This window comes from Chenopodium album, chromosome 11 (assembly GCF_948465745.1).
Source record: "Chenopodium album chromosome 11, dcCheAlbu1.1, whole genome shotgun sequence".
NCBI lineage: Eukaryota > Viridiplantae > Streptophyta > Magnoliopsida > Caryophyllales > Amaranthaceae > Chenopodium > Chenopodium album.
This window is the reverse complement of record NC_137844.1, coordinates 43,500,218-43,525,793: the sequence shown is the minus strand read 5'-3', so window position 1 is coordinate 43,525,793 and position 25,576 is coordinate 43,500,218. Positions and strand designations below refer to the sequence as shown.

At 33.0% G+C, this 25,576-nt stretch overlaps 2 protein-coding genes across 2 annotated transcripts; both read right to left on the bottom strand.

Moving 5' to 3' along the window:
- Positions 1-1,416: 1,416 nt before the first annotated feature.
- LOC145566651 (secreted RxLR effector protein 161-like) lies at positions 1,417-2,201 on the bottom strand. Its single transcript, XM_081626002.1, has 3 exons — positions 1,970-2,201; positions 1,738-1,901; positions 1,417-1,623 (listed from the first exon to the last, which is right to left on the bottom strand). Exons 1-3 carry the CDS (start codon positions 2,199-2,201, stop codon positions 1,417-1,419), a joined length of 603 nt encoding a protein of 200 aa, XP_081482128.1.
- Positions 2,202-18,587: 16,386 nt separating this feature from the next.
- LOC145566649 (uncharacterized) lies at positions 18,588-18,998 on the bottom strand. The gene has a single exon (XM_081626001.1). The coding sequence runs from the start codon at positions 18,996-18,998 to the stop codon at positions 18,588-18,590; it is 411 nt and encodes a 136-aa protein (XP_081482127.1).
- Positions 18,999-25,576: the final 6,578 nt, after the last annotated feature.

Here is a 25,576-nt window from a genome sequence, read left to right as displayed (position 1 = left end):
TTTTCCATAAGGGCATTTACTTGAGCAACAAACATTTTGTGCTAAGTATGACTTGTATAGTAGTACCTCGTGCTCTGTATAGGAATTGAACGTGTATCAAATGATTTAATACATCTTTTACTCCTTGCTTTGTAGAAAGACTTTATAAGAACTTTTCTTATCCATGTCAAGCCCAAACTCCTTGTCTTAATCAAACTACTCTAGCCCAACACTCCTTATGGTATGTCATGATCTCATGAGGCTCATTAATGGGCCTCTTACTTTGTTGTATGACCTTATAGGATCCATTCTATTGGGCTTTGGACTATTCAACTAGCCTAAAGATCATTTGCCATATCTAGCACCAGACAATGACGACCCTATAGAATGAACTATTTATCTCCATAATAATTATCCTTGATATATCTAGTAATTGCACTTATCGAAGACATAATTCCTTCAGTTCTTTGGTAAATTTATGTGTACTTTCTAATAAGGGCAAAGGTTAATATATATTTTTTTTTTAATATATAACTCTTAAAATATTTAGTCTGATCCTACAAGTATTGTAGCCTTATGTCTTTGAGTAACTTTCAGAGCTGACATCTTATGGAGATATTTATTTTATAAGTGTTGCTTTAGTACCTTGGTGAGTATAATAATCACTTAGTAGGTTTAGAAACTCTATCATACGTATACCGCATGAGTATTTTTGAGTTTTGACATGACTTAGTTATATACATTTTTCTTTTTGTAATGCCGTGGCATTTTAGAACCTTTTTAGTATGATTTAGTTACGGTTTTCTTTATTTTATCAGTTTAAGTGTTGTAAAACTGATTAATTAGTTTGTTACATAAAAAACATAAGAATTTAATATTAAGATCTTCATTATTACCAAAATCTTGATACTTACTATTTAAATTCTTGACTTATATTTTATTTACTTTCTTTTTATTTACAAATTAACCCCTTTATTTTCCTATAAATACCCCCTAATTTTCTCATTTTGACACACCAAAAAAATCCTACTAATTCTCTCTCTAAAACTTCTCTCTGTTAAATGTGGAAGAGAAAATATAGAGAGATGAGGGAAATTTGTTACGTTATATCTTCCATCTAGTACGGGATATATATACATGTATATTATCTAGGGTTCCATCAACGGATAAGATCAAATACCCAACTCTAGAATATTCTAGATAGTACATGGGATGATAGTCATCCACATTTAGATATTTCATAACACTCCCCCCTGGATGACTATATATTAAATAAAACAATAACAAAAATTTACTAGAGAACCCGTACAAAATAACACCTAATAATGCGCATAAGACGCTGCCTCGTTAAAAACCTTACTAGGAAAAGCCTAGTGGGAAAAACCATGGTTAAGGAAAAAAGAGTGCAGTGCGCATTAACTCCCCCTCATGACTACATCACTTGAGATCTTTAAGACGACGCAATCTAATGCCGTAAGCTAACTTTTTGAATGGGGCTGTTGGGAGTGCCTTAGTAAACAAATCTGCCAAATTTTCACTCGAGCGGATCTTAAGGACTTTTATATCGCCATTTTTCTGGAGATCATAAGTGTAGAAGAATTTTGGTAAAATGTGCTTCGTTCTATCACCTTTGATATACCCTTCCTTAAGTTAGGCGATGCAAGTTGCATTATCCTTATATAAAATTGTTGGAACTTCTTTCTCGGAGTTTATGCCACAATCTATCTTAATATGTTGAATTACAGACCTTAACCATACACATTCACGACTAGCCTTATGGATTGCCAAAATTTCTATATGGTTAGAAGAAGTAGTTGCAATTGTTTGTTTCATAGAACGCCAAGAAATAGAAGTACCTCCACACATAAACACATATCCAGTTTGTGATCTAGCATTATGAGGATCAGACATATGCCCTGCATCTGCAAAATCAATCAAACCTTCTTTGGATAGGTTAGAGAAAATTAAAACAAACCCATATATTTGGTACCTTGAAGGTAACAAAGTACATGCTTAACCCTATTCCAATGCCTTCGGGTAGGACATGAACTAAATCTTGCTAGAAGATTTACTGAAAATGATATGTCAGGTCGTGTATGACTATCAAGATACATTAATGCCCCTTTTGCACTTAAATATGGTACTTCAGGACCAAGAATTTCTTTGTCATTCTCCCGAGGACGAAAGGGGTCATTTTCTACATCAAGTGCTCTAATAACCATAGGGCTACTCAATGGATAATGATGTATCCATAGAAAATCTTTTAAGAACCTTTTCTATGTATGTTGACTGGTGCACAAGGATTCCATTCTTAAGGTGCTCAATTTGTAACCCTAAGCAAAACTTAGTTTTTCCAAGATCTTTCATTTCAAATTCTTTCTTTAAGCACTCTACTGTTATTGAAATCACTTCAGGAGTTCTAATAATATTCAAATCATCAACATATACTGCAATTATGAAATATCCTGATATAAATCTCTTTATAAAAATACATGGGCATATAGGGTCATTCTTATACCCTTTTCTCAACAAATACTCACTGAGACGATTATACCACATGCGCCCTGATTGTTTCAATCCATATAGATCGAGATCTATTCAATTTGATTGAGTATTGTTCTCGAGAACCTGAATTTGCTGCTTCTGGCAGTTTAAATCCTTTTGGGAGTTTTATGTAAATGTCATTATCTAGTGGGCCAAATAAGTAAGATGTGACTACATCCATCAAGCGCGAATCAAGTCCTTCTCTTATTGCCAGACTGATTAAAAATCTAAAAGTAGTTGCATCCACCACAGGAGAGTATGTCTCCTCATATTCAATACCGGGTCTTGAGAATCCTTGTGCAACTAATCGGGCCTTATATCTTACAATATCACCATTTTTATTTCATTTTGTACGAAGATCAATTCATATCCCACTGGTATTACACCTTCAGGTGTACGGACTACAGGTCCGAATACTACTCTTTTTTCGAGAGATTTCAATTCAGTTTCAATTGCTTCTTTCCATTTTGGCTAAACGCTTCTTTGTCTACATTCATCAATGGATTTTGGCTCATGATCCTCATCATCATTCATGACATCTAATGCCTCATTGCATGCAAAAACATCACCGACGTAGATTTGGTTTCGGTTCCATGTAATTCCAGACATGATAAAATTTGTTGAAATTTCTCCATTGTTAGGTACTTGAATACCTTTCCATCTTGTCTAAGGTCTCTTCTAGAGATCCTTTAAAATTAATAACTTCCTTGGTCTGGACATTGTCAATAGTTGCTCCTTTCTCTTTCGAGGATTTTTATCTTTGGAACCGATGGGTCTACCACGCTTCAGGAGTGCTTTAGAATCATTTGCAACTTGGGCTTGTCTTTCTGGGACATAAATTTTAATCGGAGCATTTTCAGCTGGTACATGTGACTTTGTCACTTTCTTTGGGTCAGTACTTTGGCAATTGATTTGTTAAGTTTTATAAATGAATTATCTTTTGGACTTCCAATTCACATTGTTTAGTATGAGGATCTAGATGAGATAATGATAATTCATTCCAACTAATTTCCTTTTCCACCTGTTTGTTTTCTTCCTCTAATGTTGGAAAAACTAATTCATCAAAATGGCAATCTGCAAAACGAGCCGTAAATAAATCTCCTGTAGTTGGCTCTAAGTACTTAATTATCGATGGAGATTCATATCCAACATATATAACAAGTCTTCTTTGAGGGCCCATTTTAGTGCGCTGTGGTGGAGCAATTGGAACATATATACTGCACATCCAAATATTCTCAAATGGGATACATTTGGTTCCTAACCAAAAACCAATTGTGATGGGGAGAACATATGATGACTTGTCGGCCTGATGCGAATTAGTGCTGCTGCATATAATATAGCATTCCCCCAAGCAGAAATTGGGAGCTTAGATTTCATAAGTAATGGTCTAGCAATCAATTGTAAACGTTTAATTAATTAACGATTCCGCAAGACCATTTTGTGTGTGAACATGTGCTACAGGATGTTCAACACTAATCCTAATTGACATGCAATATTCATCAAAGGCATGGGATGTGAATTCACCAGCGTTATCAAGACGAATAGCCTTAATAGAAAAGTCTGGAAAATGTGCATGTAATCTGATCAACTGAGCAAGTAGTCTCGCAAATGCCAAGTTGCGAGTTGATAACAATGATACGTGTGACCATCTAGTTGATGCATCTATTAAAACCATGACATATCTAAATGGCCCACACAGGGGATGAATTGGTCCACATATATCCCCTTGTATACGCTCTAGAAAAGTAATTGATTCGGAATTTATTTTAGCTGGTGATGGCCGGAGTATTAACTTGCCTATTGAGTAAGCAGCACATGAAAAAAATATTATGAAGAATTTGCTGGCTTTTCAATGAGTGTTCACATGAATTTTCATTTATTTTTCACATCATTACTGTACCGGGATGGCCTAACCGGTCATGCCAAACTTTAGAGTCATCAGTAAACTTTAGCATGTGATTCAATTGTATTGATTTTTGTATAGTACAAACCAGTGGAGAATATAGGTAATTTTTCCATAATAAGTTTATTGCCTTGAGTTATACTCGTGATTTGAAGGAATTCATTATTTCCTTCACTAATTGTCTCAATATGGTATCCATTTTGTCGGATATCTTTAAAACTTAGTAAATTTCTTTGAGACTTAGGGGAGTATAATGCATCAACAATTTCCAATTTTGTTCCCCTTGGCAATAAAACATTTGCTCTTCCGGAGCCTTCTATAATATTTGTACTGCCTGATACAGTACTCACACTAATTTCTTTCATCATCAATTGCGAAAAATATTTCTTATTCTTAAGTGTGGTGTAGCACTATCAACTAGACATAAATCTTCACCATTGATTGATTGAGCTCCAAGGGGATTCATATTCTAATAGAATTAAAGGAATTAAAATAAGATTCACAAAATCAAATAAAATAACTTAAATTAATAAATGACTAATAATGATAATAATGAAATATCCGAAAACATAAAATTGTCCAAAAACAAATGTCTCATAAAGCATAAAGTCATAGTACTAAAATAAAACACTACAAAAATAGAGCATTTTAGCAACAATTAAAACTTGTTTCTACACACAATAATTCTGTTGCTAACTTGACTTGGCAACAAATTGGAAACAAAAATTACTAGTTGCCAAAAGGCTTGTTGCCATGTGATTTTGCTACCAATTGTTTTTTTTAAAAAAGCGTTGGTACATTGCATCAATATATATGTGGCTGCCACAATTGTTGCTATGTCTTGCGCATTCGTCGCCAACTCTGGCAACAATTTTCTAAGTATTATTGCTAATATTGGTAACAGATTTGTGATATTGGTTGCTAACATTGGCAACGAATTTCTAACTATTGTTGCTTATATTGTCAACGGATTTGTAATGTTGGTTGCTAACAATGATGACGTAATATAAATAATGGTTGCTAGTAATGGCAACAAATTGTTGATATTGGTTCCTGAAAATGGCAATAAAATTATCCCTTTAGTTCCTTAGAGTGGCAATGATTATTTTTTTGGTTGCTAACTATTGCAACGACATTAGCAACCAAACCATTTTAATTGGTTGCCAAATCTAGCAACAAAATAATAATAAAAATAATAATATTATTATTATTATTATTATTATTATTATTTAAATTTTCTATTTTGGTACAACAATTAGTGTAAATAACAAATATTATATTAAAATTAAAATCCAAAGCCAATAAAACAAAAATCATATCTTTAAAATACTTGTACATTAAAGGCTAAACTAAAAGATAATATAGATAAAATAGGCAATGCTAAAAATAAACAACCAAATATATGTTTGTTTAACTACTTAGAAAATTGAAAATCTATAATTCAGCAAATAACTGCATTTTAGGTTAGGAATTGAACTTGTTCTTGAATAGCCTTCATAGCAGCCGTTGTTTCATTATGCTTTTCTGTTGTTAATTTAGCTTTGTAGTAGCTTCAACAAGACTTGCCTTTGTCTCTTCAAGTTCTTTTGCCTGTTCTACATTTTTCGTATTGAGTTCTTGAACATGGTTTTGCAAATTAGTCACCAACTCATTTCGAGCCTTCGAACTAGGTTCATTCCTTGGTTTCACATAATAATTGTCAATAACACTTCCGAGACCATATATTCTTCCATTTTTCCATCCACCTAAGGCTTCCAAAAGTAACTCGTCCTCCGTTTTAGGATCTTCACTCTCCAAATTAGAGGTTTCCTTGTTCTGAAAATCATCCTATAAAATAATTAAACAAATGAGGTTAGTATGAGTATTCTCTTATGTTCCTAACACAAGCATAATTACATTTTATTACAAACTTAAATACTTACCCAAACTTTTTGTGTCGTCTTATCCACAAAACCTTTATTCTCTTTAACATGACATTTGTAATACAACTTGGCTGTAGTAGGCACACGTTGTAGTTGTTTCTCCTACTCGTGTCAAGAAAAAAAAAACTCAATTATTTAACACGAATAGACTGTAAAAGCTAATTGTATACAATCTTATCTAGTCACATTAGCATTAACTGGAAAAAAATATATGTAATTTTGTTTGACAATAAATTATTAGCAAAAACACATATGCTGCCTTAATAATGTCAAAATTGTTATAAAAACCAGTCCACTAAAACAAATACTAAACAAAATCAATAAAAAGGCATACTATTATTTCATCAACAATACAACAGTAGTACTAATGTTATAGCAGTAACAACAACATTGCAAAAACCATACTACAACAAAAACAGCCTACTAGATGAATTAGTTAACTATTGTCGCAGCACTGCAGCAACGACAGCAGCCACAACACTGCAGCAGCAGCATTGCAGCAATACAGTAACAGCACTGCGGCAGCATTGCAGCAGCACTGTCACAGCACAACAACAGCACTACCGCCGCAGCACAGCAACAGCACCGCCGCAGCCGCAGCAGCAGCAACAGCCCTTTGTGACTACCTTATGAAATATTCAACATTCCCAAATAGACTGACGAATGATTTGGATAAGTAAGGAAAAAAAAAGACATATCCATTATTTTATGCTAATCATTAATACCAACAATTGATAGAATACACTACTACTCATTTAGGGATCACAATCCTTCTGTGAATAACTAATGGTTCACTTTTATTCTATCCAAGTCCTTGCTCTACATATGAAATCATTGGTTTCCCAAATTAGCCTAACGAGAAATCAACATTACTAATAAAATTAAAATGTCAAGTTATAAATCATTCGGTAAATGACATACCGATTCAATCTTAATTTGTTCGGTTGATTTAGATCCTTGGCAATGGATTGGCATTTCTTTCCCAGGCCTCTTTCTATTTAACAAATCTTAGACAGACTTCTTTTTGAAGGTATCAGTTGCTCTAATTGCTACGTCGTTTCCTAATGCTTGGGTGACACCATTTAGCACGATAACCTTTTGTTGTGAATATCTTACACACCACACCAGAAAGGCGTCTAGAACATTTTTGTTGCCATCCTTTCTTTACCATTTTTTTCCATCGAAGGATCCCAAGAGAACTTAGCCTTTTTGAGCAATGATGCACCACTAGTGTTAGTGAAATATAATTTATTAAAGGAAAAATTGATTTTAAATTGTTAAAAATTATCATGTTTCATAATGAAAAATACCTTAAAGGCTTTTCACCAAATTGCTTTTGCTTCTTTCGGAACGTTGGCCTAGTTAATCCATGGCCCCATAAAATAAGTCTTATATGAAGTTTAAACAACTTCATCCACAGTTTTAAGAGAATGAAACCTATTTCATAAACACTGAAATTAGAAACAAAAAATAAATATATAAATATACCAATTCAATTGTATTAACTAAGGTCACTCACCATAGTCCCTCTGTTTTGTGCAATACTTGAGAAGCATCTGGATTACCCGTGTCATCAGGAAACTCTACTTCCTCTTCATTTTCATTATAGCCAGCACCATCTAGCGTCATCAATTTCCATCTCCTCTTGATCCCTATATAGTTCTTCCGTATGAGAATTATCATTCATTTCACCATGTGATGGTGTTTGTTGAGAAGAAAGTTGTGATGAAACATTAGCTTGACGCCTAATGATTGGACCCCTCCCATTAAAGCCACCTCTGGTTAGAACCATTTTTGTGTATCTACACACTAGAAAATGAGAAAAGGCAAGGTAATATAGGCACTATAAGAGTCAAAGTTTATAACTAAAAAACTATACTAAAAAAGTAATATTAACTATATGATACAAATTTCATATAAAATAAACTTTAATTATCAAAATTACAATAACAAGAAGTTAAAGACATAAAAAATATTTGAAATTAAGATAAACCAAAGTAAAAAGTAAAATGTCTAATCTGAAATGAACTATTTTCTTCATCTTCCTCTTCATCATCATGTTCCTCTAATTCCTCTTCATCCTCCTCCTCCTCATCTTCTCCCTCTTCCACTTCCTCATATTCATTACAAGAAAGCTCTTGGGCTTCTTCCTCACCTACTTCAAATTCAGATAACAAAAGAGGATTTTCAATTGAAACGACTAGGAATGCATTAGGCTCAACGGGCGCATCAATAACTCCTCTTGCCTTAATGTTGAAAACAAACCACCACTGATTTCTTTCATTACTACTACAACTATTAGGACAAGGAGCATAATATACTTGTTCGGCTTGATATGTCAGTACGAACAGATCATACTTTGGATATCGTTTTGAATGGTTCACCTCAACAAGATTATACTTATCATGTATCCTAGTACCAGGTCCAACATCAAACCACTCACACTTAAACAACATTGTTGTATAACGCTTTCTTGCTCCAACATAAGTTAACTCTATTATTTCTTGTAGGATTCCATAATAATCACTTCCTTGGACACTTTTCACACATATACCATAATTCATAGTTGACTTGTTTTTTCCATGAGAAAGAGTATGAAAATGATAGCCATTGATGTGATAGTGATTAAATTTTCGAACTCTTGTTAGTGGTCCAAATGCTAACGAGCGAACAATGTCATTTTTGATGCCCTTTTCCAATACCTATATTAATCAAAGGTTCAAAATGTCATTATAGTCATATTCTAACATGCTAAAAACACTAGTTAATCATATATTTAATTAGTATTTTATATTAGTTAAGTGACTTACATAATCTTTGAACCAATCAGGATATATGTCTTCATATTTGATCCAAACTTCATCTGAACTTTGGCATCTATGTCCTCTTATCATTTTTTCTTCAAACAAACTGTTAATTTTATTAGTATATAAACATATAGAGATGTTACGAGCAACATGTTATGGTACTTTTATAGAAAGTTACCTTTCATATTGCTGTAGAGTTTCACAATTACTTGGAACATATCGGTGAGCAACTTTGTAATCTTTTTCAACAAGGTAACAAAGTTGACCTTTTGACGAACTATGTCCAAAAGTTGAAGAGAACATCTCAGGTAAGTCAAGATTATTGTTCAATTCACTTTCAGCATATGCACCCAATCTTAAATCCTTCACCTTAGAGTCAACATCTTCTTCAAAATAAAGGGAGCAAAAATTTGTTACCTCCTCGAGTAGGTAGGCATTACAAATTGAGGCTTCCACTAGCGCTTTATTACCCACTTTCCTCTTTAAATAGTATAAAAACCTATAAAAAAATGCTATGTATCTTCAAATTATTTTTTTAAAAATAAGTAAAAGATAAATTTTGTATAATTACCTCTCAAAAGGGTACATCCACCTATATTGAACCGGCCCACCAATTTTTGCCTCATAAGGCAAATGAATAGGAAGATTCTCCATACTATTAAAAAACCAGGCGGAGATATTCTCTCTAATGTGCAAATAATTTCAAGAATATTTTCTTCCAAGCACACCATGTCAGTAATTTTCAAGTTGGTTGAGCAAAGATCTCTACAAAATTGGCTCAACTTAGTAATAACATTCCACACATTTATGGGTAACAAGTCTTTAAATACCGCTGGCAGCAATCATTCCATAAAAACATGACAATCATGACTTTTCATATCGAATAGCTTACACTCCTTTAAATCAACGCATCTACCTAAATTAGAAGCATATCCATTAGGAAACTTTAATTTCTTCACCCATTCACAAATAATTTTCCTTTTCTCTTTAGGCAACACAAAAGGAGCATTCGGTTTTAAAGTTCATTTTCCCCCTTTACTATTAACAACATCTTGCGCCTCCAATTTTCGTCGTTTACAATACTCTCTCAAGTCTCTTCTTGCTTTCACATTGTCTTTAGTTTTACCCTTAACATCCATTACAGTGTGAAACACATCATCAAATACATTTTTTTCAATGTGCATGACATCAAGATTGTGGCTTATCAAGAGTTATCTCCAATATGGAAGCTCCCAAAAGACACTTTGCTTTGTCCAATGGTGGAACTCTCCATATCCTTCTGGCTCGTTACCATCACCCCTTATTCGCTCAACAGTTTTTGGAAATAAAATACTCGATTCCAAATGTCCTCACCACTCATTCGTGGTGGTGAGGAATCATTCTCAACTCTGTCTTTTAAAAAAGCACTCTTATTTTTTCGAAAAGTATGATCATGGGGTAAAAACTGATGGTGACAATCAAACCAGCTTTGTTTTCCACCATTTTAAAGAGTGAAAGCCTTAGTGTTTTCCTTACAATATGGGAATTCTAATCTACCCGCCGTGGTCCATCTTGAAAGCATGCCATAAGCCGAAAAATCACCAATAGTCCGAAGCAATGTAGCCTTCAATTGAAAATTTTGTTTTTGAGAGATGTCGTAAGTTGGTAACCCAACATCCCATAATTGCTTTAACTCTTCAATAAGAGGTTGCAAGTACACATCAAGATTCCCTTTAGGATTCTTCGGACTTGGAATTATCAGACTTAGAAACATAAAAGGTTTCTTCATGCACAATTCAGGTGGAAGATTATAAGGAGTTAAAATGACGGGCCAACAAGAATATTGCCTTCCTATCTTTCCAAATGATGAAAATCCGTCGGTAAAAAGACCTAGTCGGACATTTCTAGGCTCGGTAGCAAAAGAAGGGTACTCTTCATCTAGGTGTTTCCACGCCTCTCCATCACTTGGATGAGACATAAGGCCATTAAATTGAGGATTATCTTTATGCCACACCTCATCTGCTCCGCAGTAGATCTTGTTGCATATAATCTTTGTAATCTCGGGCCTATTGGGAAGTAAATAAGAGCACTATGAGGAGAATTGTTGCCACGTTCTCTAAGTGTCTTATAACGACTTCCTTTGCAATATAGACATTCTTTGAGATCTTTGTGTTTCTTCCAAAATAACATACATCCATTTGGACATTGACAGGATAAAGTCGTATCACCGATTCAAAAATAATTCCTAAGTCCTCTAACTATGCAGATAGGGAAGAAGGGTCGAACCACAGGGAAACGAGTCAATTTATTCCTAATTAAATCAAATAATCTAAATTATTAAGTAACCAAATTATTATTATAAAAAGAACTAAACTACGAAGATTAAAGTTTTTAGGTGAAAAACAAATAATAAAAGCCTAGGGTATAGGTTCACCGATAAATAATATTCCAGGGTAAAACACAATAATCAATCATCAATACATTAATTAATCAGATCATAAAGGGCCTTCGCTACGTATTACAATCACAGAATTAATCTATCAGTATTAAATCACATCTTTCGAATCTTGACTTAACCATTTATAAATTAACCTGCCTATTGAAACTAAGCCTAAACATTAATTCTCATATGTCGAATCTCGAATCAATATTGCAAAACTCATACAATTAAACCAGGCCTAATCTAATTGCATAGCATTAAATCAATCAATGGGAAATTAATCAAGCATTGACAATCAACAATAATAAATTACCCCTTCATATTATTTATGGATCCCCACAACCCTAAAAAATAATCTACTCACACATAATTAAATCTAAACTAATCAAAGAAATTAAGCAAAACATGATGAACAAAAGCAAATAAATTACTGAAATAAAAAGGGAAGAAATTGTTACCAAAGTTAACGGAAATAATGAATTGAATCAAACAAAGAGTTGCAGAGAGAGAAACAAGAGAGAAGTTTGAGCTTAAGAGAAGATTAAACAAATGAGAGAGAGATAATAATATCAAAAGCAACTAAAACGTATTTATACAAAACATAAAAAATCCTAATTAAAATCTCAGTAAAAATCGCCGGAAATACGCTCCAAGACACGCGCCCGGTCGGGCGCTAGCTCGCCCAGCCGGGCCCGCCTTTTTTATTAATGAAGCTTCTCTCTTGCCCGACTGGGCGCGAGATCGGGTAAAGAGCTGCTCCTATGTTTTTCCGCCCCGCCTGGCCGGGCGCGCCTTCGGGCGAGGCCACATCCGGACAGGAGGATGCCTTGGGCTCTTCTTTGGACTTTCGTTTAGGCTATTAACTTGGCCTAAACGCTAGTTTCCTCCTTGGGGCTTGAATACTCGGTCCATAGGCTCGGCTTCTCATATGTCAAGCCCTTAATCACCGGTTTGATGACTCCAACCGGTCATGGGCTACAAAAGATGGTCGTACTCCTCCAATACTCGTAGTTGCTCCAAATAATCCCGGGAAAAAGCTCCGAATACGCAATTTTCTATAAAACATAACCAAGACTACAAAAACACTAGAAAGCACACATTAGTAATAAAAGTGGCTCTAAAGAGCCAAAAATACTCCTAATTACGACCAAGGGACGGGGGTAAACCACTATATAAAATAGACATATCAGACATACATAAATCTTTTGGTGCGGAAGTTCTAGCCCTTCAAGCAATTTCTTAGTCTTGTAAAAACCATCTGTCATCTTGTTTTCATCTGGGCACATGTCTTTCATTAAGGAAGCAACACTATCTATTTATGTGGAATATTATACTCGCACTTGATGTTTGCCATCCTTGCAGCAGCAGACAATACAGACAACTTGCAGCCATCATACAATGGCTCTTCGGCTGGCTTCAACATGTCAAAGAACTTCTTGTAACTAGCATGTGGCTCTTCTTCAATATTTTCTAAACCACCTTCTAGTCCAAAGGCATCTAATACCATGTTTATGTATGGGTTCAATGCATCCTCGGTGGATATGGAGCTTCTACTTTAGTATTCTCTTTGGAAGTGTAGTTCACCATGAAAAAACCCATTGGAAATAGTTAGGCAAAAAAGCCTGCCTATTGAGATGCTCCTTAATGGTATCAAGATCTTGATAAGGGATATTTCGACACTTTGTACATGGACATTTCATCACACCATCTATCACGACATTGTCTTGTGTGGTAGCAAATGTAATAAATTCATTGACCTTTTCAGCAACGGTTGGACTAAGGAATTTTCCTTCCAACCGTTTATACATCTATGCTCGATCCTCCCTCATTATATGGCAGTTTCACTAAAAAATTAATGATACAAAAAGCATAGACAATGTAAGTAAAGAATTAAGACGAATGAGATTCTTTTAGGTCATTTAACTATTAAAGGTCATCAAGTTATTTTTATATATTCTGAAGGCTCACAACTAACCTTAGACTGAGTGCATATCGTCTTATTGACTTTACAAAAGAAACATCATTTATACTCTACTTGTATATATTTTACTTCAAGTTGGCCTAATCTTTGAGGACTGGGTAAATGGGGGTTGCAGTTACTAAAACATTAGACGCCAAGTTTCCGTCCACAATGCCCCCCTCCCCTAGCTAGACACCTGCCCCTTCCATTGCAAGTACTCTTAAACATTATTATAACACATTAGACGCCAAGTTAAACCTAGAAAAAGCATTTTAAAATCCTTCCTCCATCACATATTCACAACCACAAGAGAACACTACAGCCAAATACCTAAGATTTTCGAGCAAAAGTATAAGGTAAGCAGTCTAAACACTACTTGAGATTTAGAATGTACTCCTATCATTACCAAAAAAAAAAGCCTAATTAGTTCTTTCCATAAAGCCTGTATAAAAAGAATGCTTTAGCAAATCTCATCACCTGGTCTGAATGCGTAATACATCCCTGACTTTAGGTACTATAACTCAAGGCAACTAACAATATTTAGCTAGGTTTCCATAATCTCATTTTCACATCATCAAGAACTTCAAACAAAACTTCCCCTGTGAACTTGATTATATCTTCCTCTAAAGCTTCTAAATTAATTACTAGAGTACTGGCCACCCTAAGGATCAATTTAGTTAGTTTCAGAGATGGTCTATGTAAGATAGTTGATGTTTCTACTTGGGGTAGTGTTTTTCACCTAGGGTTGATCCATATGAGACTATACATGAGCCTAGTGCCTTAATAAGCAACATGGGATCACTTTTCCCATGTTTCATCCAGGTGATAGATTTCACTAGGTTCTCCCACTCGTCTCTACATTACTCCCTCAAACCTTATATAATAGGCCACATTTAAAAAGATACTATGTATAATGTATAAAGCCTTAGTACCATGATTATCCTTGACTATTCAAATTCAAATCCATCATGCTTACAGTTATCCAAGAATTCTTACTTGATGATACATTAAGGGTGCCTTCTATTCACTTATATGAACTTAAATGAACTAACCTAAACTTATTAGAGCTTATTACAATTTATATTAGTTGTAAATTAAACTTGGATAGCCCTTATTAACCCTTTTCAAAACCTATTGAACTTGTTTTCATGATAAAACTTGTTTTTTTCTAGAAATAAGTGAAAATAAGATGAAAAAAGAGCCTAAAGGTAACAATAACAATACTACCTCAAAATTTTTCAAAATGAAAATTATTGAATCCAAAAAAATGTCCAATCCATCTCTAAGATCTCTTATAATTCCATTTGGCACATTTGCCAATGCAAATATTTAGCTTTTAACAGCTCTCTTTTCATCTTTGATATTCTTAAAGTACCTATTTAGAAGAATCAAACAAGAAATGACATGACATTGTTATATCTAATTTGAAAAAAATTTAGAAGAGTATATTTACTTATAAATAATGTCTAGATTCCAATCATGAAGAACAAAAAGAGACAGGAATTATAAAGTAATTACCACTATTTAGCTAGTATTTACCACTCAATAAACATGCGTGCATGAGAATAAAAAACATAGCTATTGGAGTACAAGGGTATCAAATTACCAAAGCGAGTCAAACTTATACACAGTTAATGAACACAAGATTAACTAGTAATCATTTAGCCAATAAAAACTAATTAACCATACATGAAAACTGTTATCAGAAATTGAAGAAGGATATTGCAAAAATAAAATAAAATTAAAGCAGATTATGCAAAGTGAGATTATGCAAATTAAAGCCACAAGAAATTATGCAAATTAGTTGAGCCACACAAAATTGAAGCAGGATATTGCAAAAATAAAATTAAATTGAAGAACATTTATAGTAAAATATATCAATTAATTCAGCTTAATTCAATTGCTACTAGACCACTATACATACGATTGCAAATTTTATATCACCATCAATTGCATCTATTAAATCAATTTTATATGAGAAAACCGAACAACTAATAGATCAAACCTTGAAATGTTGTCGAAGAATTGATCTCGCGAAGCGTTGATTCTTTGAATTAGGGATAATACGAACGGTTTATGATTCTTCAGCAAACAAGTTTTGTGGTTTAAGGGAATTTTGTGGGAATTTTTAATTTTTTAATGAATTGGCGGCTAATGAAAAGGTTAAGCGCCTAATCAATTTGGGATTTTTGTGTTGAGGTTTTTTTTTTGGGGTTTTGATAACCGCTTAATGTATCTTCCGGGAATTTTTAATTTTTTTTTCTTTTTTTGACAAAGAAGGAAAGTAGCAAGTTCTGTTATTCTGTATAATAGTTTTTGACTCCATATAAAAGAAGGAAAGTAGCTAGTACTTTATAATAGCTTTTTTTGGTTAATTAATCATAAACTTTCCAAATCAAGGTTATAATGTGTCATGTATGAAATATAGAGTACTTTATATTTATATAATGAACCATAATATATCTTACAAAAATTATAATGAAGCAATATAATAATTTATTCCGGGGTTGAAGTAGTAAACATAATCATGTAGGGGTCTTGTTAAATGTAACTTTGTAGAAATTTTTATCACATGAAATTTAAAATAGATTAAAAAGTGTATTGATTAGTGTTAAAAAGCAAATGGGTTTATAAAAAACATAGTAGAAGTATCTTATTTTTATATATACTTTAAATCTTTTTATAATTCAAGGTGAAGATCACCGTAAAATGCAGTAACCAATTCAAAGAAACAGGTAAAGATGTCTATTAAACAACCAACTTATTTAAAGCTTGTTTGTTAATAGAAAAATGAACCCCGACAAAATTTTCAAGGTCGTTTAATTTGACAAACGAATTCATCTCAAATAACTTGGTATTTAACTTGCTTAAGCTTAGCTCAATAATAATAATAATAATAATAATAATAATAATAATAATAATAATAATAATAATAATACACGAACTAACAAGTTGATAATATCATTACCTGATAGATGTCGTTTCTTTAATAAACAAGAACAGAATTTCTCCAAGGCTCAGGATATATTAGGGTTCGAGCAGCATCTTACATATTTGTTAGGATTAGTTTTGCTATAACTAGAGGAGTGGAGGCCTTGATTGGTTCTCGGCTACCCACTAATTTAATGATAAAAACAATATATTAAAAAGCACATTAAGTTCACATGACATATAGTGCTCTCCTTTCTTTATTTAGGTCTGAATCTAGCTATATTATGTTGTTTATATACATCTATAAATTAAATTACTAAGTTTTAAACCTACAAAGTTTAACTGTAAAGACTTAGGTATTGAGCCATGTCATGTAACATATGATCTTTATAGAAAAGAAAAATCCTCAATCATAACATTTATAAAGACTCACGTATCATAAAAAGACCTTATAAATCATCTATATAATGTTTAACATACGGTTACAACTATTGTTTAGTTGATGATTTATTACTTGTTTCCACTATTTTTATGAAAATTAAATTAAGACAAGTTGAGATAACTAGAGTTCAGATAATAAGTCTATATTTTTAAATCTAGGAAAACAAGACCTAGATGTTAGCTAATTCAGATAATAAGTGCAATTTATAGCTAGAGTTAGGGCCTGAACTAAACTGAACTAAACAGTTTATGATTGAAGGAAATTAGGAACTGAACTGAACTGAATTAAAATTAAGCTGAAGAGAACAGGTCCTTAGTAATGATATATATCTAATTAATTATAATAAGTTTAATGAACCATTCATAGAAATCATAATGTAGTATATATTATTTTACTGCCTTCGTTTTGTTGCTAAAAGTGATTGAACGATTATTAATTCCTTCTAATATTTCTTTTGGATAGGACAAGCTGACTTGTTTCCATTTTATTAATTACAATATTTTATGTAAACTAATTCAATGACTCCAAATAAATTAGCAACAAACTATAACACAACTTGTTTCTAATAGAAACAAATTAAAATGTGATGTCATTTTAGCAACAAATTGTAAAACAAGTGTCTCCAATAGCAACAACTAGAAATTTTGTTGCCATAACGTTTTGTAAAATGGCATTGCTAAATGACAACAAATAAAAAAATCTGTTGTCATCTAGCAACAATAATGAGACGGCTAATTTCTAATAGCAACAATTCAAAAATTTGTTGCCTCAATTTGTTTCTTAATCGCTACAAATAAAAAATTGTCATAATTTGTTGATATATGGAAACAAGACAAAATATGATGACATCTAGCAACAACTAGTAAGACAACTTGTTTTCAACAGCAACAAAACAAAGATAAGTTGCCATTAATTGTTTGAAAATAGAAGCGTATTTGATTGCTATTAATTAGGCAATGAAAAAAACTATTTTAGTTGCTACTTAGCAACAATTTTGAAATTTGTTGTCAAAATTTGTTGCTAAAATGCTCTCATTTTTGTAGTGAAATAAATGCAAGCTAATAGAGTTTGTTCGCCAATGGATCATAATTTTTTCAATTATTTTCTTCAGGATTATGGAAGAACAGACGCTTCTAGGTGAGTTGTATCACCGTGATCAAAATCACCTTCTCCATCCTCGTACACCAAATTTGTTTCCACTTTCTTTTCTTTCTGTTTGATTGATAGTTGATAAAGGTCTATTAGATGTTTTGGTGTGCGACACACACGAGACCAATGGCCTTTTCCTTCACAACGATAACATATATTTTCATTTTTATCCTTCTCCTTCTTATTTCCATCTTCATTGTCTCACTTCTGGTGGGAGTATGAGTTCCTAATATGACCACCTCGACCACGATCATATCCACGTCCGCGCCCGCAGCCACGACCTCGACCATGACTACTGGCGTGATCTCTAGCCTTTTGCTCTTTTCCACTATGGGATGTCGCATTCGCTTCAGGGAATGGAGTAGAGCCAGTTGGGCGTGATTCATGATTTTTCATTAATAGTTCATTATATTTCTTAGCCACAAGAAGACAAGATATCAATTCAGAATATTTTGTAAAACCCTTTTCACGGTATTGTGTCTGCTAGACAACATTGTTTGCATGAAAAGTAGAGTATGTTTTTTCTAACATTTATGCATCCGTGATTTTCTCTCCACATAATTTCAGTTGTGACGTAATTCTAACCATGGCTGAGTTGTATTCACTCACAGACTTAAAGTCTTGTAATCTTAAATGTAACCAATTATAACGAGCTTTTGGTAATATCACTGTTTTCTGGTGGTCATACCTTTCCTTTAGATTACTCCAAAGGATTTGTGGTTCTTTAACAGTTAAGTACTCAGCCTTAAGGCCTTCATAAAAGTGATGGTGAAGGAATATCATAGCTTTAGCCTTGTATTGGCTTGTTGCTGTATTATTTTCTTTAATAGTGTTACCAAGTCCTTTTGCATCTAAATGTATTTCAACATCTAACACCCAAGACAGATAGTTGTTTCCAGTAATATCAAGAGCAACAAATTCGAGTTTTGCAAGGTTTGACATGATTCACTAATATGTAAAACAATATTATAAATCAGGAAGTATGATGGAATTAAAAATATGGTACATTATAACAAAATAGGCGTAAAATATCTCAAATTTTGCAAGTATATATATATATATATATATATATATATATATATATATAACACACACAGGGTTATAATGAGAACCAATCCTATAATAGGAACTAGGAACTAATCTGGACCGTCAGATCTAACAAAATAGGCGCGCGATCTAACGGCCCAGATTAATCTCACGCACTAACATCTTTCTCTCTCTACGTTCCAAAAGTAATTGGCAATTTCTCTCTCTATTTCTCAGCAAAAAAACGAAGATGAATTCATAATTGTTCAATTTTCTTCGAATTCCAGCAAATTTGTCCTTAAATTATGTACTGTATAATTTTCAATATATGTACACTAAAATTCTTGGAAAAATTGAAATTCGTAACATTTTACAGTGTTTTTTGCTTCAATTTTCGTTTCGGGCGATTATTTTGGAGATTCGAAGGCTATTTTTTAAATTTGGGGATTTGTTGAAAAATTTCTTTTGCAATGCTTAGTTCCCACTTAATCTGTAAATTCAAGCTCAAAATCAGGTGTTAACCAGAGTTCATCTCAAAATTTATGTGAATTTTGGTGAGTTTGTGAACAAAGTAAAATAAATTTGTTAATGCACACTAATTGTTTGACAAATTGCCTCAATGAGTCCTATTACACTCTAAGTTTTTGTTCGAAAATCAGCTGTTCTTAGGTTAAAATTATGAATGATTATAGTGATTAGTGATTGATTTTGTTGCTAGAATTCCTAAAATACCTAGATCTGAAAACACCGACATTGAAATTTATGTGAATGTTGGTGAGTTTGCGAACAAATCTATGTGAATTGAGTGAATTCTCATGGTAGTTTCATGACGATTGAGTTTTATAATTAGCTACTACTCTAAACACAAGCTAATTATTTTGTACTAAAGCTAAACCTAAGTTTATATTACTTGCTGCTTACACATTATGCTATTATTGAAATAATAATGTATCCTATGAGTATTATTTTTTCAATTTCAAAAGTAGATGGAAACCAAATAAAAGTAAACTAATCACATTCTAAAAAAAAAAAAAAAAAAGTAAACTAATATATTATTTGATATGGGGTGATTTTACTGCCTCATGTATAATATACTTTAAACTCTAGTTGCATTATATTATTTGATAATCTTATCCTCTTAAAGTAGATACAAACTTTATAAAAGTAAACTAATTAAATTCAAAAGTAAAAGCTCAATCAAATGATAAAGGATTTTGGTGTGAAAGTTGAGGATGTGATCAATAGGGCTAGGTTGCTGCACCTAAGTCAAGCTGAGCTGCTAATTCTTACAAGACTTGGTACCTCCTTGACTTCTATAAAATCAATAGTGATGCTTATGAATTTATGATGCTTGATACTCTACTTTCCCGGTTTTTTCATTACACATCTGTTTGAATACAGTAGTGTATAAATTTAAATTGGCTTGGAAAAGTATACTAAATTTCTCTTAAAGTAAACTAGTTGTCTATAAAAGTAAATGTAATTATATGAAAAGTATACGATGTACCTTGTTATTGCCTCGCTTCTTCGAGCCCTTCAAAGAATCACCTGAATTCTGTGTCCTGCTACTGCTGTTACACAGTGCCCCGGCTTACATCTTCCTTCAGGACACAATATCACATCACCATATTGCTCAATTTGCTCAAGAACTTCATCATTACAAGGTGTTATATTCTTGTTTCTTCCCTGATCATCATTTTCTTCATTATCATGCTTCCTTCACCTAGTATAATCAGTAAACTCTGATCACCTTTTTCAAAGTTTGGTGCCTCCAAATTCCCTACCCTGCTTACACTATGACCAATCACTTGGTCTTGCAAAAGGTAATTATTGTCATTTATCATAAAATAAAAACTCTTTGCTATGCAGGCACTTGATGCTTCCATTTTCTTTGTAACTTGATAGTCCTGGTGATGTGGGTTTGCTTAGTTGCAATGGGCATAGCTATATTGGTTTGCTTGTTGTTGTGATAAAGTTTCAGTTGTATCATGTATCATATTGTAGCTAATTTGAATCCTTAAAAATTATATTCTGGTATACATCAATTCTCAATGCTTTTGTGTTGTGAAGTTATCAATTAACCAACTCTTGAGGTACATGTGTGAGCTCCACAACCTCCTCAATATGAAGAGTCTGTAAGGAAGAAAGTGAGTTTTTAGTGTGAAAAAATTAAGTAAAAAAGAGTTTGAAGTGAATACAAATTGACTTTAAAGTAATCTTATTAGCTCAAGTGGAAGAGCATTATGCAGATGCGTAGAGGTGTAGGTTCGAATCCTACATAGGTTATCTTAAAAAGTAAATATAAAACACTATAAAGTTATTCAAATTACCTCAAAAGTAAATCAAAATCTCTCAAAAGTAATTAGAAAAACTAAAAAAGTAAATTAATATATCTCTAAAGCAAATCAAAATAACTCTAAAAAGAAATCAAAAGTAGAACAAAATATGTCAAAAGTAAATCATAATTACTCTAAAGTAAATAAATAATGCTAAAACATTGATAAAAATATCATTGAAGAAAATAAATAATAATATCAAATATTATTGTTGGACGTCGGTTGTGCTTGATTTATCAGCTAACAATGGTGAACTGGGGAAGCTAGTGCTGTTACATCAGCTTCAATTGTCTAAAAATTCAGTCACATGTTCTATTCCATGGGAGATGAGCAGCTGTACTGCTCTGACTGTTGTAGTTGGATAAGAGTCAACTGTCCTCACTTGACTGATTAACTCCGTCAATATCATTTTTGCACAAGGGTAGAGCACTATGCATCATATGTCAAAAGTAGATAAAAAAAATAATAAAAAGTAAATCAAAATATTCTAAAAGTAAATAAAAAAAAAAGCTCAAATGTAGAGTAAATAATAAAAAAAAGTATTTAATAAATAACCTACGTGGGACTCGAACCCACATCTTTTGTGCAATTGCACAATGCTCTACCGATTGAGCTAGTAGGCTATTATATATAGTAAGAGCAGTCAGTAACCACAATTGATCATTTTTGATAAAAGTAAATAAAACATACTTAAAGTAAACAAAAACATCTCAGAAGTAAAATAAAAATCTTAAAGTAAGCAAAAACATCTTACTAAACTTGAACCAAAAACTAGAAATTGAAACTTAGATTACTTGAATTATTGAAGAAAATTAAATAGTTCTACACTCTCTTTAATTAAGCCAGTGGTTGTGCTGCTACTATGCATGTTGTCTCTGCTGCTTCATGTTCAAGGCCTTACTGCCAAAGCTTGGGGGACTTTTTCTTAGCTGCTACTGTAGTTGCTACTATGCTATGCCTATGCTATTGTTGTGGGCTGCTCATGGAGCTGGCTCTGTTCATGCTTCTGCTGCTCCTCACAGGCTTCCATGGTGCACAGGCTGCACTCATGCTCACAACAGCTTCTCGTTTTGCTCAACTTCAAGAACTCCCGACCAACATTTACAGCAGCAGCGGTAAAGCAGAAGTAGCATAGCAGAAGCAGGCGGTAGAGCAGAAGTAGCACAGCAGCAGCAAGCCATGGAAGGGCAGTAGTTACAACAGCAGCCTTGGCAAGGCAGAAGTAGCAGTTGAAGTAGCAAGCCATGGCAGGGCAGCAGCTACGTGGGATTCAAAAGTAAATAAAATAAATTACTCAAAAGTAAATAAAATAATCTCAAAAGTAAATAATATAAACTTAAAAGTAAATATGAACCTACGTGGGATTCGAACCCACATCATTTGTGCATTTGCACAATGCTCTACCTATAGAGCTAGTAGGCTAGTATTATATGTGCAACTTAATTGATCATTATTAATTTCTTCATATATATTTCAAAGTAACTAAAAATAATAGAAAAGTAAATAAAAAAAATCTTCAAAAGTTAACAAGAAAAGCATCTAAAGGTAGCATTTGTTTTCTTGGTTTAGGAGATTCCTATCCATATGTGTTTTCATGTGCTAATAGCCTTACACTACACACTGCACACTACACACACGCCTAAATAGTCACAATTAAAAAACAAAGCAATTAGCAATGCATAGAAGAAAATGGCAGATTGGGGACTAGTGTTGGTTGCACTACTTGCAGTTATTCTGTTTATTATGTTGACACTTGGACTGATGTTTCAACTTCCCAGAAAGAACTGGTGGAGTTTGGAAGCTTGCAAACCAATGCGATGTCAATAATAGTCCACTGTCATCTACTTCTACTTGATCCTGATCCAAATCTTGTTAATAAACTCTATCTGACGCGTGACAGGTTAGTTTTTCATGGACTATAGAAACCATTTCACTTCATAATCTTGATTATTTCCTATAATTACTTTTCTTATTTGCTGTTCAAAACTTGAAAACAAAATGCACATCCATTGTTACAAAGATTAGTTTAATATAAGATGATCTTGTTATTAACAGGCATCGACAGTATGGTTTATGGAAAAGGTATACAGATTTGTATCATGATGAAGATTTAGTTTATACTGTTAATGTTAGCAACTATCAGAAAGATTGGTTCTTTGCTCAAGTTACTAGGTAAAATCTCTAACCCGCTTTCTCCTGTCCTTTGATCAATTTATACCATACTAGTTACCTAAAAGTTATTTACTATGCACTCATCTTTATTTATTTGTCTAAAGTACACTTTTAATGATCAAATGCACAACATTTTGGAACAAGACTAGACACGTTCTTTTTTTGGAAGGCTGCTTAACCAAATAGATTTGATCCAACTCTTTTAGGAACGTAAGCAACACGTATCAAGGAACAACATGGCAGATCAAATTCCAACTCGATAAACTTATCTCCTCTGAAACCTATTACTTGAGACTATTACTCGCTTCAGCAACTGATTCAAAGTTAAAGGTATCTGGCAAATGCTAGTCTTTGTAACATCCCATCCTCTGCTACAATTCTGCATTTCTAATGCACTGACTAATTCATATGTGCATCCTGCATAACAGGCTAGGATTAATGATCGACATGAAAATCCTCAGTTATTCACAACAGGACTAATAGGGCACGACAATACGATTGTTAGGCACGGCATCCATAAACTATATTGGCTTTACAATGTGACCATACCAGGCAGCAAATTAGTGCAGGGAAATAATACCATTTTCTTGACACAAGTTTGGGGTCGAAGTCCTTGGAGAGGCATTTTGTATGACTACATTCGTCTTGAAGCTCCTGTTGCTGATGCCTACCAATTCTTTGATTAGTTTCAAAGTCATTGATTATGCATGTAAATATACAATTTAAACACAATTTTGTGGGAAATAGGTGATTGGATTAGCTCTATTGAGCTCAAAGGGATATAATAGAAGAGAGATTTACATTAGTCTCTAATTTTTTGTCTCTTGTTTGCTAATTTTTCAGATGTTTGCTAACTTTTTCTCAAGTGGTAGTAAATCAGTGAAAATTGAAACATTACATAGGGCACACATCATCCAATTTTTAGAACATTCAAAGACAAGATTTAACAAGATGCCTATGATACACTTAATGATTTCAACTTTTGCCTTAAATTCATACTCTCCTTCCCCACTATTAGCTCATCAATTAAGTTAAGTTATAATGTATCTTAATTAAAAAAATATACAGAGTATATGCGCAAATCCCAGTCAAAGTGCAGCAACTACCACTCCAAAGATTTCTAAGCAAAGCAGATATTATGAACAATACAGGGCTAGGGACAAATGATATTTATGCTATTTTCCAGAGCTAAACTTGAAATTTATGTGGCAATGTCAAAGTAAAGCTAAACAACTCAATAGTAAATAAAAAATCTCAAAAATAAAGTAAGTAAAAAATTACCTTCTATTTGCCTAGACCACCCTGCAACACACTACTTGGCCAACCCCCTCCTAACCCACGCTACAATAGCTAGCAACACAACACCATACCTCTGCTCAATCAATTAAAATCAACAAAACTGATTACAAAATGCAAAAACACAAATTAAAACAAAAATAGCAAAAAACCACAAATTTTCGACTATTTAATCTGATTATAAAATGCAAAAACACACATTAATCGAACAAAATATAGCAAAAAACCCTAAATTCAAACTCAAATTAATTGTAACCAAATCGAGCAAACTTAAACTGAATCGAGAAAATTCAACATACTAATACACTGAAATTTTCATACCTTAACAAAAAAAAAGAGAAATAAATGAACAAAAGCAAAGAAATCGAACAGTGAAGAAAAAAAAAATCAAAAATTTAAAACGCACAACAAATTAAATCAAAAAGAAAAAATCAATAACTTACTAATAGAATGTGAAGATCCAAGAACAAATTAAGCTAATTTGATTTGCGAAGAACAAAGAAAAAATTTGCATAAGAGAATTCAAAGGATGAGAGAGAAAGCATGAAGAAGAGAGAGAAAACGAAAAAGAAACGGTGAATATTCTGGGTAGTCATTCAAAGAGACTAATTTTGTATAATACTAATTTACCAAAATGCCATTAATATGTTAAAAACGCGGACGAGATCTTAGTCGTTGGACCAAATGAAT